This window comes from Trachypithecus francoisi, unplaced genomic scaffold (genome assembly GCF_009764315.1).
Source record: "Trachypithecus francoisi isolate TF-2019V2 unplaced genomic scaffold, Tfra_2.0 Lachesis_group1, whole genome shotgun sequence".
NCBI lineage: Eukaryota > Metazoa > Chordata > Mammalia > Primates > Cercopithecidae > Trachypithecus > Trachypithecus francoisi.
The window spans coordinates 150,631,585-150,649,280 of record NW_022681454.1 but is presented as its reverse complement, the minus strand read 5'-3'; the positions used below and the strand labels follow the sequence as shown (position 1 = coordinate 150,649,280).

General features: G+C 45.7%; 1 protein-coding gene across 1 annotated transcript; it reads left to right on the top strand.

Annotated features, from left to right (window-relative positions):
- Positions 1 to 8,268: 8,268 nt before the first annotated feature.
- On the top strand, positions 8,269 to 16,768 carry SFRP2 (secreted frizzled related protein 2). The gene is made up of 3 exons (XM_033215531.1): positions 8,269 to 9,050; positions 11,346 to 11,426; positions 15,593 to 16,768. Exons 1-3 carry the CDS (start codon positions 8,549 to 8,551, stop codon positions 15,895 to 15,897), a joined length of 888 nt encoding a protein of 295 aa, XP_033071422.1. The 5' UTR covers positions 8,269 to 8,548; the 3' UTR covers positions 15,898 to 16,768.
- The last annotated feature ends 928 nt before the right edge of the window (positions 16,769 to 17,696 follow it).

The window sequence follows — 17,696 nt, the reverse complement described above, 5'->3', positions numbered from 1 at the left end:
ATTCCAAGCAATACATATGAAATGTGAACATATATGTGGTAAACATCAATACTGGTCCCTACTAGCCAGTTCTTCTCCACTTCTAGCCACTGGCAGGACTACATGTTCCACCCTTCTGAAGCGAGGGCTGGCCTTCTTACTGATTTGACTAATAGAATATGAGTGAAAGTCATGTGTCACTTCTGAAGGAAACTATTTACCTTCCAGTGATGGATTCACCAGCCTTCTCTTTGCCTATTCAGTGATTACAGGAGCACATCGTGATATGGAAGTACCATGATATCAAGCAGCTAAGAATGATGAACTGGGAAAATTGCTGCCCTAGAAGGCCCCTCTCCTCCACAGAAAACTTTGCATTAGTGAAAGACAAACTTTAGTTGTTTGGTGGTGATTATAATACAGTACTGTGTGTGATCCGTGATTTGTATCATACTGAAGCCCAGAGTCATAGGTACAATTTCTGAGTAAACTAGTCAACTTGCTCTATAAATGGTCAAACATCATTTTAACTCTACTATATTAAAAAAAATGAGTACTAATGTGTGTTTCTAAGGAGAATTGGCAAAGATGACTTGCATAAATCAGTATACATTTTCTTAACTTCTATAAAAGCAAGTAATGGCATATATCTTAGTGATCAATGTTCATAGGACCATCCTCGTGCATAAAGGATAGCCCCGTATATCTTGTAAATCAAAAATCTATTTGAGCTCAATTAATTCTGAAAAACTATAGATAGACACAACATAAAAATCAGTTTCCGGCTATTTCATGCCAACACAAAAATCCTTATTAGAGGACTTGTAGGCACACACTCTGTGAACAAAAGGAGCACCACTCCAGTGAGTGTGCCAGATCTATTCTGACACTGTCCCCTTCCAAAGCTACACTTAACAGAGTGAACACCTTTGTCTCCCAGACTACATTGCCTCACCTTCCCCCCACCTTCCCTGTCAATCACCCTCATGGAAGGCAGAATTGGGCCTTCCACACATGTTCTCCAGCATCCAGAAAATTCTGATTCCCAAAGTACATTCTCTGCACAAAGCGATATTTGAAATACATGTAAATTTATAAACTGAACAGAGTATAATCTCCCTTTGTTCATGTAAGCTGGTCTTATTGGAGGCCAAGGAACACATTTCTGAAGATCTTTTCCAGAATTTTTCTCTAGTAGTCTGCTTTCTAATAAGCTTATTCTATCACAATTCAAAAAGCAATTGAAGTCCTCAGACATGACCAGCAAATGAATTGTTAGCCTTTGCTTGGTTACTCCTTTACCAAGCAATACCGATTATTTCACTGTATGAGGATCTTCATAAGCCTTCACCCTTTATCCAAGTGTACTAAGAACAATGCTTTACTCTCAGAAAGATGTGCCTTTTTCACCTTTAGCTAAACGAAGACAAGCAGAAATTTTACTTTTTTTTTTTTTTTTTTTTTTTTTTTTTTTTTTTTTTGAGGCGGAGTCTCGCTCTGTCTCCCGGACTGGAGTGCAGTGGCCGGATCTCAGCTCACTGCAAGCTCCGCCTCCCGGGTTTACGCCATTCTCCTGCCTCAGCCTCCCGAGTAGCTGGGACTACAGGCGCCCGCCGCCTCGCCCGGCTAGTTTTTTTGTATTTTTAGTAGAAACGGGGTTTCACCGTGTTCGCCAGGATGGTCTCGATCTCCTGACCTCGTGATCCGCCCGTCTCGGCCTCCCAAAGTGCTGGGATTACAGGCTTGAGCCACCGCGCCCGGCCAGAAATTTTACTTTTACCTGTAAATACTAAGACTACAAAGGTGTAGATCTTTTTTATTACCCTCACAGCACATGGTGGAGGCCCAACAGTCTTTTGACTGGATGAATGAAATTAAACCCCAAGAAACTTGAGGAATTCCATCTTTAAAGTTTCAGGTTGCTAATTATACCATCTGTGGTTAAAAGAGAAGAGCAGAGCAGAATATTTGTCCTGCCTGTGGTGATATGGTGACATCCCATCTGAATCATTCCACTACCTGTGGAATCATTTAGACACCATGGGAATATCCTGGGGAATAATGTACCCTTTCCCCAAAAAAATTCCAAATGAAAGGAATCTGATTTTGAAGCTGGGTACAAGCAAGAGTGACTCCCTTCTTCTTCTTCCCTACACCATCCCTACTACCCCTAATTCCTCTGAATGGAACAATAACTAGCATAACAAGCAAAGGGTTTCAACCTATTAATACCAATGGAAAGGAATTAAAGACAGGTTTTCAGTATGTGTTCCAGACAAGAATTGATAATAGAAAAACCTCAGATAATCTTGCTCATCTTCAAGCTCTAGACAAACTGGAACATAGAGAATAATAACAAATCCACTATACTCATAAAGGCATTCTCTTTCTTATTTTCTTCCAGAGCAGAACTTAATCATGAATTTCTTTAATTCATTAAGATTTCCAGGAAACTAAGGGAAAACAGCAAAGCTCTGGACAGCATAGCCAAGATGATCACTAGACCTTTCACATACTACCAAGGAACCAAATCCACCAGGAACCAAATTTAACATTTGGAAATATTATTTGTATATAATATGTCACTTCACATTGTACCACCAGAGATTTACAAACTATTGGGAAATATTAGGCCTACTAATGGAACTTTGCTGGTAGTGCCAATGAATTCAGTCAGAGTGCTAAATCTGCATATGCTGGACACTACGGTTTGAAATTACAGATTATACCCTTAGTTCTAAATCAGCCAAAAACGCACGCTTTTCTAATTAACAGATTTAATTGTGTTGCTGTGAATCCTGTGACTTACTAAAGCTGAGTATATGTCATAAAAGGATAGATTGCTTTAATGATTCTGACAAATGTCTCAGTTTAGGCAGCATAAAAACCTATCATTATAAAGACCCAAACAGACACACACATGCAGGGTATGGAAAAGTGTTCCTAAAAGTCACTTCAGTAAGAATGACAAAGGGCTTTTTATTCTGGGATTTGTCTCTGGAAAGATAGTACATGTGTGCAGGAACTCAGATTCCATCTGTTGCTTTAGAGCCTACAGGCTTTATTGTATTGACTTTGTGCTCTTATCTGATGGCAATAAATTCTCTCCAGAGTGAAACACCAGCTTAGCCAGTGACCCCTGCTGTTCAAATCAGACAATGGAACCGGTCTTTTCGGAGACACTCCGTGGCTTGTGGACCACCCTGCATGAATGGCCTTGGGTTTTTGCTGTTTCCATTCAGGATTTCCTAATGTGAGCAATTAGGAGATACTTCATTTCCAGGGTCTCATCAGCAGTTGCAACACATCAGTGAGCAATAACCTACTAGGACCCCAAAAAGAGACGGGGAAAGTCGGGAAGAAAGGGACAGGGGAGAGAAAAGAAGTGCCAATAAATATTTCTGTATTTAAGATTGCGAAATAGATTTACACCGTTAACATAAATCTCAAATTTTGGAACCCAAAGACCAAAGAATTTCTACTGGTCCAGCAAATTTGAGACCTTATGCTATAAATAAAAGGCTACAGTAAGGATGTGTGCACTAAACAGAAATGGAATTTCCTTCCCACAAGTCGAGCTCGCCGAACTGCCCTCCAGGTTTTTTGTTGTTGTTGTTGTTTTGTTTGTTTGTTTTTTAATCAGAAGCAGCCCAGAGATACAAACAAGACATGCCATGCCTTAGCCCCATTCCTTCTCCCAAAATGTCTAGGGCTGTTTTCTTATTGAAAGAACAACAGAAGTAACAGAAACTGGTTTCTCCCAGGGCACCAACCCACAGCCAGCCTCCATGATGTGCCGCTATCTTTCCCTGAGAGAAGCATGGTACAAAATAGCATTCAGTCCATTCCCAGTCAGCTGTGACTAAAACATTCATGGGGCGGGGAAGAACAAGAAAATGTTCTGTTGCAGGTGATTATCCTTGCAAGTGTACTTGTTTTTATCATTTTGGAGTTTGGACTTTTTTTTAGTCATTTTCTACTGAGCTTCAAAACTTCGCTGTACTTGGGACAAAGACGTCTCGGGAATGTGGGGTTCACACTGGCTGTGAACCCATAGACCAGACTGCTTACACAGACCTGGGCAATTACTATTCTCTCCAGGGTGGGATCCCTCGGGGCGAGGAGGGGTAGGCCCCAGGCTGGCTCCTGCTTTGCTCCCAAGGAACCGCCTTCTGCGTCTCCGCGGCGCCCTTCCTCCTCCAGCGCGCCCCTTCAGGCAAGAAGGGGGCGCTGAGCCCCGCGTCGGCCTCGGCCTCCCTGGACCCTTCGTTTGCTTTCCGAGCACCGATCTGGGGCCCAGACCCTTGAAATATTTAAGGAGATACGCGCAAGAGCTCGGGGTAGGAGTTAGCAAACTGTTTGTTCTCCGACTAGACTCTTCCTATGATGAGGGGCAAAGACTCTCCAGACGCTGGCTCTGGTCTCGTTCTCGGAAACCTGCATCTGAACCGGTGGGGTCCGACGAGCCGAAGCGTACACGGAGGTGCACAGCCGCGGGCACAGGTCCCCCAGCGTGGCGAGAGGAAGCGGCCCAGCCAGCGGGAGGGGCGTCCTCGTTGTGGGACCGGGTAGAGGGAGGGTCAAAGGCGAAAGAATGAGGTCATCCCCCCACCCCTCGAAAAAACCTTCCTACAAGTAAAAATGTAAAGGATCTCAGCGTAAAGGAACCTGACTTGCAACCCCAGTGGGACAATCTCTGTTTTGGGAAATGGCGCCCCCAGATGGCTGCCTGAATTCCATGAAAAAATACTCACCAGCAGCAGGGAAGGCCAGGGTGTACTGACCCGGGGAGAGGTGATGTCACCCGACCGGCTTGCCAGCGCGCGGCTGAAAGCCAGGCGGCAACGCAGTTGGAGATACAAGTCGCGACATGTCCCCAAGGATATCCCGGTAGTCACTTCACCTCACCAAGGCACATGTAATGTCAGCAGCTGTACCGCTTACAGTGCGGCCTGGTTTGTTACTTAACCTCTCCGTACCTCAGTTTCCTAGTGACTGCTTGTGTGCAAAATGATCATCCGGGAGCCGATGCTGGCTTGTGTGAATTAAGGAACTAGCATATTACACGCATCGTTTTTCTCGCTTTCACTCCTCAGAAATAAGAGTCCATCCGCTTTCATTTTACTACTCGCGAGTGGGCTCGCTTTCTGCAGCTCTTCGCGGAGGCCAAGCGGACTCCCAGACAGGACAGAATCTCTGAACGTGAGAGTGAAGGTCTTGCCTGTCCAGAAACTCTTGTAGCCAGCACAGGTTTAAACAAGCCAAATTGTTCTGGAGAGATTGCTGGGGGCTTTCTTTATGCCTCAAGCTTCTTCAGTGCCCTGAGCACAGGAAACACTCAAGCAGAGAAGCAGGGCCAAACCCTGGACATGGGTGGTCGTGGCTCTTCCGTAGGCCTGCAGCATTGGGGTGGGACGATGTTCGTTCTGTCTGTGGTGTGGACCAAGCCCCTCTCCAGGGACCTATAGGCAGCCCCCTTTAAGCAAGATGTCCGGTGGTGTGGGCATCTACCATCACTCACCCTGGGCTTGGGTGAATAGATTTTCCGTTCCTAAAACAGGCAAGGACTAAATGGGCAGGGAAGGGGTAAACATGGATGGTCCACTGGTACAAATAAAAGCCTTTGGTGGGTTTTGATCAATTGCAAGGATCGAAGGAGACCTGTGGACCTGAGGGCCAAATGGCAGCAGAGAAGAGTCCGGGTTCGTGAAGGCGCCGCCCCGGGGCCGCGCCACTTGTGAGCATCTCAGAGACCAGTCTGGGGAGGCGCGCTGGGATGGTCACCCAGTGTCCCGGTCCGTGCGCTGCGCATATGGGCAGAGCTCCGTGCCCGCGTCCCAGCCTCTGCGGGAGGTTATTGTCCTGTTCCCCAGTGATCAACAGCACTGGTCTTGGACCAAAAGCAGAAGGGAGTGGGGAGCGCGACTTGAGGTGGCAACGGTAGCTGCAGCGAGTGCAGGGTCGGGACGAGACTAAGTGGCCCGGGTTCTGAGAGGAGCAGCGATGGGCTGCAGGGGACGCCGCGGTCTAGGCAAACAAGCTGGCCAGAGGTGGACACTGCGCACGGCAGGGATGGAGACTCAGGCGCGACTCCCAGCGCCTCCTGGCGGCTAGCTGGGCCGCGAGGGCTCCCAAAACAATGCCGCAGCCCCCAGCCACTCCTGGGCATGCGGCAGCCCCGGGCTCAAACCGGCCAGACCCGCTTCGGGTTCCTAGAACTCCCAGCAAGGGGCTCTGCCGGGCGGAGGTGACCCCAGGGGAAGGCGTTGGGGATTGAGGGGTTGGCCGGGGGGCTGGGGAGGCGTGAAAGCGAGAGGGCCCATTTCCCACTCCCAGGCCCAAATCGTAGCATCTTTCAGAGCTCAGGCTCTTTATTAGCTCTTTGGTTTGTTGTGCTTCTGTTTCCTTTGGGGTTTCATTGCAAAATAGTTTATGTTGGGAAGGGGGCTTTTAGACCTCTTGGTGCTTTTGTTAGAGACGAAAAGGCCCTGGACCAATTTGGGGAAAGAGAGGCCTTTTGCAGCTACCTCGGGCCCTTCCCCAGCAGAGCACCTGGAAACTGGGCTGTTAGGGACGCAGATTTTTGGAGTTCAGAATGTGCATTCTCTCCAGATGGCGAGTTTCCTGGCGTGTTTACGGTCAGCAGATAACACTGAGTGGGCTTTTGCCACCCACTCATTCATTACCCGGCTCCTCTAAGCAGCTGGACCACAAAGCGTGCTTGGTAACTTGGGCCTGGGAGCCGCCAAGGCCAATGCATCTTCCGGAAGGAGGGAAATTAGGAGGCCGAGGTCTGAGCCTGTGAATGGCGCTAAGGGGTCGGGAAGTAATAACAATGCGCTCACCTTACATATGAAAGAACTTCGCTCTCCGAGGATTATCTCTTTGGATCTTCACAGCCACCCCCAGAGAAAGGCTGAGGAGAGCGAAGGCCTCCGGTCCCCAAAGGGAGACAAGGTACAATTAGGCAAAAGGAACCCACCCCCCAACCCAGGGCGCGGGCACACATACACGCACTCTCACTTTCCCTTTCCTGGCACCCTATTCCTGGTTTACAGCTGTGAACTTACTGTTTGCGGTCAGAGACACTAGATCCCAGGCTTCAGGAGAGCAGAAGTCGTCCTGTTTGTTCATTTCTGCACATCCAGCGCCCAGCATGGTGCCCCCTGGTACGTAGGGGATGAATGAGCTAATTCTAGCCCTCGTGGATCTCCAGGCAGTACTCCTTCCTCTGACCTCGCTCCCTTCCAGCCTGCGCATCTTTTGTGCCCATCTTTTGTGCCGGCCACCAGTCTTTACAAACAGTGCCCTGGGGGCCCATACTCCGGCTTTCCAGAGCGCACTGCTGCAAGGGCGGCTGTGTGTTAGAGCCGGTAATGCCTTCGAGTATTGAGTCATGCCATTCATTTAAGAAGGGAAAGTCTCTTCTCCAAAACGAGGAAATGGTGGGCAGTCCTGTGTGACTGGTGAGACTCTTGTAGGGGTGTTTCTACAACGACAAAACCCTTGCTAGCACTCACTCCAACAAAATGACAAACTCGTTTTATTAGTATTTCGTTTTCCATGTAAAGTTCTGCTCATACGAATATATTTATAATTCTGACTTTTTTGTTTTAGGGCAGTGGGGAGCACACCGACAGGCTGCTGAACTGTAGCTGGAGATTCGAGGGGAAACGAAGTTCGCCAAGGCGGCCTCGGGCGGGCAGGTCCCGAGCTCCATCCCAGGGCACAAAGAGCCCAGGGGCTGCTGGCTCCGCGGCTACCAGGGACGCAGCTCCCCAACCCCCAACACACACACGTACACATACACATACACACACACACACACACACACACACACACACACGGCTATCAGGGACGTAGCCCTCCCACCCCCAACACACGCACACACACATATCCTCTCCCACCCATGCCTGGCAACACAGCAGAAACTTCAGGCTGGGGCAAAACAAGCTAGGGCCCTGGCAGCACGCGGGGCGAGGCGCGTTCCCGCCAGGACCTGGCCGCGAGGCGGCTCGCTGGGTGCCCTGCGTGCCCCCCACTCCCGCAGCCCGCGCCCTGCTCGCTCACTGTTGGGGCACAGCGGTCAGGCTTCTCTGTTTGTTGTTTAAAGAAATCCTAGGGCGGGCGCGCGGCAGCATCTAGGGAGGGGGCGCAGCCAGAATTCCCTTCCAGCAAGCGCGTGAGGGGCAATCTCAACGCAAAACCAGACCCAGAAAGTAGTGACCAGCCCTCCTCGGATTACCCTTTATTGGCTCCTCCCTTGCTCCCCCACCCCGCCCGCAGATCTGCATAAAAAAGGCCAAGAAAACTCTGGCTGTGCCCCAGCAGCGGCTCATTCTGCTCCCCCGGGTCGGAGCCCCCCGGAGCTGCGCGCCGGCTTGCAGCGCCTCGCCCGCGCCGTCTTCCCGGTGTCCCGCTTCTCCGCGCCCTGGCCGCCCGCTGCCAGCTTTTCAGGCCCCCGAGTCGCACTGAGCGAAGAGAGCGGGCCCGGGACAAGCTCGGACTCCGGCCGCCTCTCCCTTCCCCGGCTCCGCTCCCTCTGCCCCCTCGGGGTCGCGCGCCCACGATGCTGCAGGGCCCTGGCTCGCTGCTGCTGCTCGTCCTCGCCTCGCACTGCTGCCTGGGCTCGGCGCGCGGGCTCTTCCTCTTCGGCCAGCCCGACTTCTCCTACAAGCGCAGCAATTGCAAGCCCATCCCGGCCAACCTGCAGCTGTGCCACGGCATCGAGTACCAGAACATGCGACTGCCCAACCTGCTGGGCCACGAGACCATGAAGGAGGTGCTGGAGCAGGCCGGCGCTTGGATCCCGTTGGTCATGAAGCAGTGCCACCCGGACACCAAGAAGTTCCTATGCTCACTCTTCGCCCCCGTCTGCCTCGACGACCTAGACGAGACCATCCAGCCGTGCCACTCGCTCTGCGTGCAGGTGAAGGACCGCTGCGCCCCAGTCATGTCCGCCTTCGGCTTCCCCTGGCCCGACATGCTCGAGTGCGACCGTTTCCCCCAAGACAACGACCTCTGCATCCCCCTCGCTAGTAGCGACCACCTCCTGCCGGCCACCGAGGAAGGTAAGTCTTTCCACTTGTTTCCCCACTCCCTGCTTGGGGTGCCAGTAGCAGGAAGGGCAGAAGTTCTTCCTGACCTGGTCTGTCATCACGACAAGCCTGTATCAAATTGGAGGCACCCCTCCCCCTCCGCCCAAGTCTCGCATTCTGCTCCCGAGTTGTACCCGTTATACTTAAAGGCAATTAAAAAAAAAAAAAAAAAAAAACCCGAAGAACTGAACGGCGGTTAAAAAAAAAATAGATACACGATTATTGTTAAAGATGCTAGCTAGCACTGGAGCTAGAGCGTTGGAAGTGGTGTTTGATGGAGGAGTTGGTGGTGAGCACTCTGGCCAGAGGGCCCTCGCTCAGCCTCATTCTGTAGCTTCCTACCACTGGGCAGGATTCTAGTCACAGGGACATTTCCAGTACAGGCAGGAAAACCAGGATGTACAAGTAGATAACCTTTTAAGGTACTTTTTGTCCTTCGTCAATTTAGATTTTGGAAATAAAACCGGGACTGGCACGGAGTGTGTGGAAAATTGAGCATTGGTTGTAACTGCTCAGGTACTTGAGGAGAGAGCATAAAGGGAATCTCTGGAAATCAATTTTCTATCGCTATCAGTTTTTAACTTAGGAGTGGTTGTGATTAGCTGGAGAAAAATCATGCAAAAGAGATTCCCAAGTTTTTAGAAAACGGAGGGAGAGTTCCTGTGCAAAAACCATCAAAGCAATGAAAACCGCATGAGCTCTTGATATTTTTTCTGAAAGAAAAACATATACAATGCGCCTGAGCTGATTTGGGTCCCCTGGGTTGGAAAAGGGAGCTTCCTAATCTCTTTCAGGGCTTCAGCAGCCTCTCCCTTTCAATCTCTAGTTGTTTTCCTGCAGGCATCATTAGTTAAAGCAAATGCAAAGTTCTTTAGCAATCTTTCCTGGCAGGGACCATGAGTTTGCAATCATCTTATTGGTTAGATTTCTAATTTATTGCAAATGTTTGGCATTTTTCAAAGATTTGTCCCACATATACCATAGACCAACCAATACAGGTTAGTAACATTTTATATACATTTTGAGAGCTCCTAATTAGAAACGTTTGATTTTGTTTGGGTGAGGGGACTTAAGGGCAGTTTTATGTATGTTGTTTTTATTTCTTCCCACTATCAGCAGCAACATTATGCATCTTACATTTCTCCAAAAAGCCACGTTTCACCTTCAAAATAAAAGTTTATGTTCTTCAAAATTCTATCTTTGTGATTTTTCTAATTTGATAAATAACACTTCTATTAAGTCACATAGTTTTCTATGAACATTACATTTCATATTAGGGAAAATCTTCTAATTTCACCTAAATTTTAAAGACATAATTAACACATTTATAAATGAGAGAAGGGAAATATAATTGTTCTTTTTTTTTACTTTTCTCAAGAAATCAGACTCTTAGAAAAGCTTTTAGGAGGCCTTCTGATAATTGTGCTAGTATACAATCCCTAGGTTTGATCAAACCACTAAACTGTTTTGCTTCATCTTTGATTAGCTTCAGAAACAGGTTTGTTTGTTTGTTTTGAGAGTTTGAAACAGGCAAAGAAGGGCAAGAAGAACCTGTACCAGGGAGCTTGCAGACAGCAATGAAATGAATGCTGGCTAACTCAAGCACAATCTTGGCAGAAGGAACAAGGTGACACAGAACCACTTAGAGCAGGCTATTGTAATTAGTGAGATGTGTTTTCAAGGTGGAAACAGTCCATATGTGGAGCAGGAGCCAGTCACCCCTCCCAGTCCAGACTTGGCCCCCTGAGATACAGAGCTCTGCTGAGCAGAGCCAGCTACACTGGTGTCCTGTGGCTGAGAAAGACAATCTTTTGGCTATATTTTATAGTTACCAGTTTTCCCAAACCCCTCAAGGATCTTTGGTTCTTTGGTTGCTTTTCTCCTTTGAAAGGCCTTGGGAATAACTTTTTTAGACTGAATTTCCCAGAGCTTGGGAGGTTGAGCTGAAAAGCTGCACCCTGACTCAGTTAACCATAACTACACACACTTGTACACTCTGCCCACAACTCCCTTTTTATTGGAGTCATAATTTATTAAACACAACAACATATAGGCATTCTCATTTTGCTCCCACCCCCCAAAAAAATGGGAAGCATGGGGGAGCTTTCTTACGAATGAGTGATCCTACTTTTACAGAGGAGGCAGAAGCTGAGGTTAAATAGGACAATTGCTACTTTTGCCTGGATAAGTCCCTTTGAATTGTTTACAAACGCCACCTGCTGTTCCCTTTTAAGCAAACTTACTAAAGACTGTTTTCTACATTTCTAGCTCCAAAGGTATGTGAAGCCTGCAAAAATAAAAATGATGATGACAATGACATAATGGAAACGCTTTGTAAAAATGATTTTGGTAAGTAATACAACAACAACAACAGATTTCACATTCAGAAGTTTTATTCACCAGTAAAACTTCAAGGTACAAATCATTATGATGTTGCCAGATAAAGGTTGGGTAAATACCATTATAGCTCATGTTTCCCAAAACCATCTAACTTGATCTATCCTAGTTTCCTCCTTATGTAACTGTCTAGCATTGTGTTGTATCTTGTCAGCTAAGACTCATTGTTCTGTTAAGCCAATAATCAAATCATGAAAATTATTCTGATTATCAATTTCCACTGGCACATTTCAAATAATGAAAATGGCACATTTTAAATCTTTTTTTTTTTTTTTTTTTTTTTTTTGCCAACAGACATAATCCCAAGTCCTGTTTTCTTTTGATTACTTAACATGTGCACCAGGGATGGAAGTGTAAATATTAGCCCCAGCCAAACAGATTCAAGGCATTAAATTGGCCACAAATAAAAATATTTTTACTTTCTTTATAACCCATAATGATTTGCTCCTCTGTGTTCTACCATTAGTGAATATATCCAAGGCACTGATTAATAATTTGTCGAGGAGGGGTTCCTTAAATTGAAAAAGAAGAGTGGCTTATTGAGAAGACACCTAACATGGAACACCTAACAACCTTAAAACACCACCTTAAAATCCCTTTTAAAAGGTTTTTGTAAATTTTTGTATGACTAAGTCTAGACACATTTGCCACAGTTTTGAAATAGTTTTAAAAAGAAAAAAAAAAAAGCTTAGAGATTTACTTTAGCAAGATACATGATAGATGATATGGTGTTTGGGGACAATAAAAAACACATGCGATATGTTCTGTAAGTTGCAAGTCACTCCCCTGAAAACAGGATCATAACGGGAAAGAGAGCTAGGACTTTGTCTACACAGAACTCCACCAGCACCTCATCTGCTGACTTCAGGGCTCTCAGGTCAGAAGAGGAGCCCAGCTAGACACAGGATCAATGCTAAATTCAGAGCTGGGAATGACCAGGAACTTCACCCAGAGGCATTCTTGCTTTTATCCTTTTCCAAGGGCAGGTACTTTTTCGTGTGTTGGAATTATTGGTACCTTTCTAAAAAGTATTTATTCAGGCACAAGGCTGAACTTACTTGTAAATAGATATGTTTCCTGCTCTGTCAATCAATAATGGAGTCTAATAGACCCATATTAAGACTTCTACATATTCAACATAGTCCTCGAGACTGAGGGAAATAACTCCAGCTCTCAGTCTCCTTACCTTACCATCCCAGAAATCTCAGTCCTGGTCAGGTCCCTAAAACTCTAGAACCATCCAATCCCTACTCTTTGACAGCTCCAGGTCTCTTCCGGAAAGTGTCCTGGGTTTAACTCTGACTGGTCCCAGAACCACCATAGCTCCAGGGTTGGGAAAGGCTTCACACTGCTGAGGAAGGAGAAAGAAGGGAGGTAGCTCAAAGTCCTTAGCAACCTTTCCCCTCAGGAGGAGCCACAAATGGGGCTGATGGAGTTTCATACACCTGTTTTCAAATGTCCACAACCCTCAAACTGGCTGAGGGCCAGGCATGTTAGCAGCAGATAATTCCAAATCACCAGAGCCTTGCCAAAACACAGTTCTCAGCCTCCACGCTATATCACTTCATTAAGGGCAAGATAGAAAAATATCATTTATATAAAATTTCTATTAAAAAGTCTATAAAATATCATGTTCTTCTCGCAGTTTATATCCTTTGCACTACATATAAAACAGTGATCCTTCCTGACTTCCATGAAAAGTTGATTGTTACATTGTGGAGCTGCATAACAACTGGCTTTGGAAAACATGCACGCATACACACACACACACACACACACACCTATTACTTGCTTGCTTTGTGGCTGACCTTACAAAATACCCCCTTTCTAAGGATGCCCTATCAAAACATGAGCCAAAACATGGATGCCTGTGTGCCTTAGTGTGCTCTCTCCTTACAGAGAGAAAGCCTTTCAAAACAACACAGAAGTTATCACACTTAAGGTATCACACGCATAGATACCTCACAAGCTTTGTTTTCTATTTCTTCACTCTCATTTTGACCCACAGAGGGATAATGAAGCAGAATTTCAAGAACTGCGTCATAAGATTGTTGGTTTATAAGCACTATTCCATCTTGCCTCTGTTCTTTGTGAATAATGGAAGAGTAGGAGGAACAAGCATAGAAATCTAATTTATTTGACTTGACTACTCTGGAAGGCATCACCTCTTCCCTACTGTGCTCCTGAAGTACAAGGGAAATTCAATGGTGCAAGTACTGGTGAATAAAAAAATGGTTCAGAACTACCTTCCTATATATACAACCTATTGTAGGACCAGAAAGTATCATCACCTCTGCTTCTTATCCCATCCTGCATCCTCAGTCACATCCTCCAGAACAGGAAAGGTTATGTGGGGGATTCGATTCTCTCTGTTTGGGCCTAGCTGAAAATCCAAGGAGAAAATCCCTAATGTTTTCTCATGATAAACATTTGCAAAATTAGTTATTTTAGAGCTAGACAAAGACGACTAATAAATCTTCCTCCTGGTTAAAAGTGATGGTTTTTCCTGATGTTTGGAGCTTGAGAATGTTTCATTTGGCCAGGTGAAATCTTATATATGCCCTATCTGTACTACAGACAAGGCTCCCAGGTAAAGTGTAATCAGTCCATTTCTCCCACCATGGTAAGGTCTATCCAACACCCTACTCCCAGTGCAGAGGACACAAGAGCATGCAACATTTCCACAAGTATGGCTTATTCCATGACTTGAGTCTCAGAAACTGAGAACTCAGTACCACAGTTCAGATGCATATCATACCAGACAAAACCATGGTTGGCCAAGTCATAGCATCTTTGATTTACCTGATGTAGCTTCTATAATTTCCTGGTTGACTAGAAAGCCATACTCAGTCAAATTCCCTTTCTGATATTTAAAAAAAAGAAAAAGAAAATCTCAAAACCAGTTATACGCAACACAGAAAAATCTTCCTCTATTACTAATTTAAACATAGATTAAACTCCATCAAAGTCAGGAAGTCATACTTACACATTCTCTATACGGAATGGCTGTCAGGGTCACCCAGAGTCTTAGGACACATTGCAGCTGGGCAAGTTTATGCTGCAACCAGTACAAAAACATTGACATTGCCTCAAGACACCACAGTGGTATTACAGGAGGAGGTTTGGCAACCAGAGTTCTAGGAAACAACCTAACTGGGTGACCCCATGCAAGTCACTAAACTTCTCTGGATTTAAGATTCTTTGTGTACTAACAAGCGATTTTAATGGGATGATCCCTTCTAACCTTAAAATTCTATTCTTTTCCTGCTTTCATGAAGTCTTGAAACTTAATTCCAGCATGTACGTTTGTAGGGCTTTCATTCCCAGAGCATACTGTTCATGACTATAAAACGTGTCCTTTACAGTAAACCACTTACTTTTGGTCTTCTCATTCTAACGAGTCTACATATACATTTTGGGAAGAGTACATATATGATCTGTAAACGCCTTGGCCTTGGACAGGCAAATGATAGCATATAAGGATGAGGTCTTCAGAAAAACACTTTTATGACTAAACATGTTGTGCTGTTAAAAAGAGACTTGCATATTTTTTCTCCTAGTTACTTTACCAAATAAATGCAGCTGTAAGATCAATTCTCCTTCCCTGTAATCTATTCTTTAGAAAACAATGATTGTGTGATACAGTTTCCTTACAGGTTTGTCCAAAAACCTCTCCTACATAATAAATTGAGTTTAAAGTTTACTGCCACAGAAGGATCATGTTTCACCTAAGAGTCAGGCATGTCTTTTCATGCTTAAGTTTCCAATAGAGGAAGTCATTTGTTGGGGAGAGCATGCACCACATGCAACCTTCTTACAAACACAAGGGTGGGTGAGGAAAGGAGAAGAAAAGTTCACTGAGTCCTGCAAAGAGAAAGAGTTTTGAAAAAATGGCTGATTGGAAACAAAGTGCGTGGCAAATGCTTTGAGGCTTAGCAGTGGAGCCACCTGCTGCCCCTAGCTCCCAACTCCCGATCTGCAGCCTCTGAGGGTACCATTAGCTCTAGGAAGCCTCTCTTTCCTCTTCCAGGACAAGTCACATGAGTAGGCAGAATGGGGGGAGGTATACTGTATTCCCTCATTATAACTGATATGACTCTTTCTGCCCTCTCTCATAGCACTGAAAATAAAAGTGAAGGAGATAACCTACATCAACCGAGATACCAAAATCATCCTGGAGACCAAGAGCAAGACCATTTACAAGCTAAACGGTGTGTCCGAAAGGGACCTGAAGAAATCGGTGCTGTGGCTCAAAGACAGCTTGCAGTGCACCTGTGAGGAGATGAACGACATCAACGCGCCCTATCTGGTCATGGGACAGAAACAGGGTGGGGAGCTGGTGATCACCTCGGTGAAGCGGTGGCAGAAGGGGCAGAGAGAGTTCAAGCGCATCTCCCGCAGCATCCGCAAGCTGCAGTGCTAGTCCTGGCATCCTGATGGCTCTGACAGGCCTGCTCCAGAGCACGGCTGACGATATCTGCTCTGGGATCTCAGCTCCCATTTCCCAAGCACACTCCCAGCTGCTCCAGCCTCAGCCTGGACAGCTTCCCCCTGCCTTTTGCACGTTTGCATCCCCAGCATTTCCTGAGTTATAAGGCCCCAGGGGGCCACAGGAGTGGATAGCTGTTTTCGCTTAAAGGAAAAGCCCACCCGAATCTTGTAGAAATATTCAAACTAATAAAATCATGAATATTTTTTATGATGTTTAAAAATAGCTCACGTTAAAGCTAGTTTTGAATAGGTGCAACTGTGACTTGGGTCTGGTTGTTTGTTGTTTGTTGTTTTGAGTCAGCTGATTTTCACTTCTCACTGAGGTTGTCACAACATGCAAATTGCTTCAATTTTCTCTGTGGCCCAAACTTGTCGGTCACAAACCCTGTTGAGATAAAGCTGGCTGTTATCTCAACATCTTCCTCAGCTCCAGACTGAGACTCAGTGTCTAAGTCTTACAACAATTCATCATTTTATACCTTCAATGGGAACTTCAACTGTTACATGTATCACATTCCAGCTTCAGTACTTCCATTTATTAAAAGCACATTAACCATTTCTATAGCATGATTTCTTCAAGTAAAAGGCAAAAGATATGAATTTTATAATTGACTTGAGTACTTTAAGCCTTGTTTAAAACAATTCTTACTTAACTTTTGCAAATTAAACCCATTGTAGCTTACCTGTAATATACATAGTAGTTTACCTTTAAAAGTTGTAAAAATATTGCTTTAACCAACACTGTAAATATTTCAGATAAACATTATATTCTTGTATATAAACTTTACATCCTGTTTTACCTATTCTTTGTCTTCTGTCTTGTCTTCTTAGTAAAAGGAACTGGGAATGGAGCTTTGCATGAGAGGTCACTTCCTTCCATGAGCCCAGCCCTCCAGTAGTTTAAAGTGATCTACTTCTCAAGTGACTCAGAAAGTGTCTCCCCCTCCACCACCCTGCCCCATATCTCACAGATTTCACCGCTGCTGACCCTGCAGAAGCAGCGACTTGCAGCCTCTGGAAAGGGGTTGCCTTCTTTTGCCCTTCTGAGCAGTCCAGCTGCAGCTATGTGGAAACACTGCCCTAAACTTAAGCCTTATGAGCTTTACAGTTGTGCTTTTCATTTTCTGAGATTTTTCATACTGAAAAAGGATCACCACTGCAAAAATGTTCATTCCTTCCCCAACTCAAATCTAACCCTCAGGTAAACAGAGTCATGATTTGGAGAGTATCCACTGCAATGCAAGGAGGAGGAAGGGGATGGTGAAAACTTGAATTAGGATAAAAAGGAAGAGACAGACATCTGTCCATTAAATGTCCCTTAGTCCTTTCCAACTGCTATAACAAAATACCTTATACTGGGTAGTTTATAAACAGAAATTTGTTGCTCACAGTTCTGGAGGCTGCAAAGTCCAAGATCAAGGTGGTGGTAGATTTTGGTGTCTAATGAGGGCTCTCTGCTTCACAGATAGTGCCTTCTTGCTGTGTCCTCACATGGCAGAAGGGGTGAACAAGCTCCCTCTAGCCTCTTTTATAAGGGCACTAATCCTATTCATGGGACTCAACCCTCACGACCTAGTCACTTTCCAAAGGCCCCATCTCCTAATACCAACACATTGCAGATTCAATCTCAGCAAAAGAATTTTGGAGTGGACACAACCATTCAGACCACAGCAATGTCCATCCAAACACTTCATTTTACTATAGGATCTCCACAGAAATTCCATTAGGCTC

Bases quoted from the DNA above. Each gene is read 5' to 3' on its own strand.
- SFRP2 (XM_033215531.1), top strand. From the start codon at position 8,549: ATGCTGCAGGGCCCTGGCTCGCTGCTGCTGCTCGTCCTCGCCTCGCAC. The intron at 9,051-11,345 runs GTAAGTCTTTCC...CTACATTTCTAG, and splicing joins CCTGCCGGCCACCGAGGAAG to CTCCAAAGGTATGTGAAGCC. The intron at 11,427-15,592 runs GTAAGTAATACA...CCTCTCTCATAG, and splicing joins GCTTTGTAAAAATGATTTTG to CACTGAAAATAAAAGTGAAG.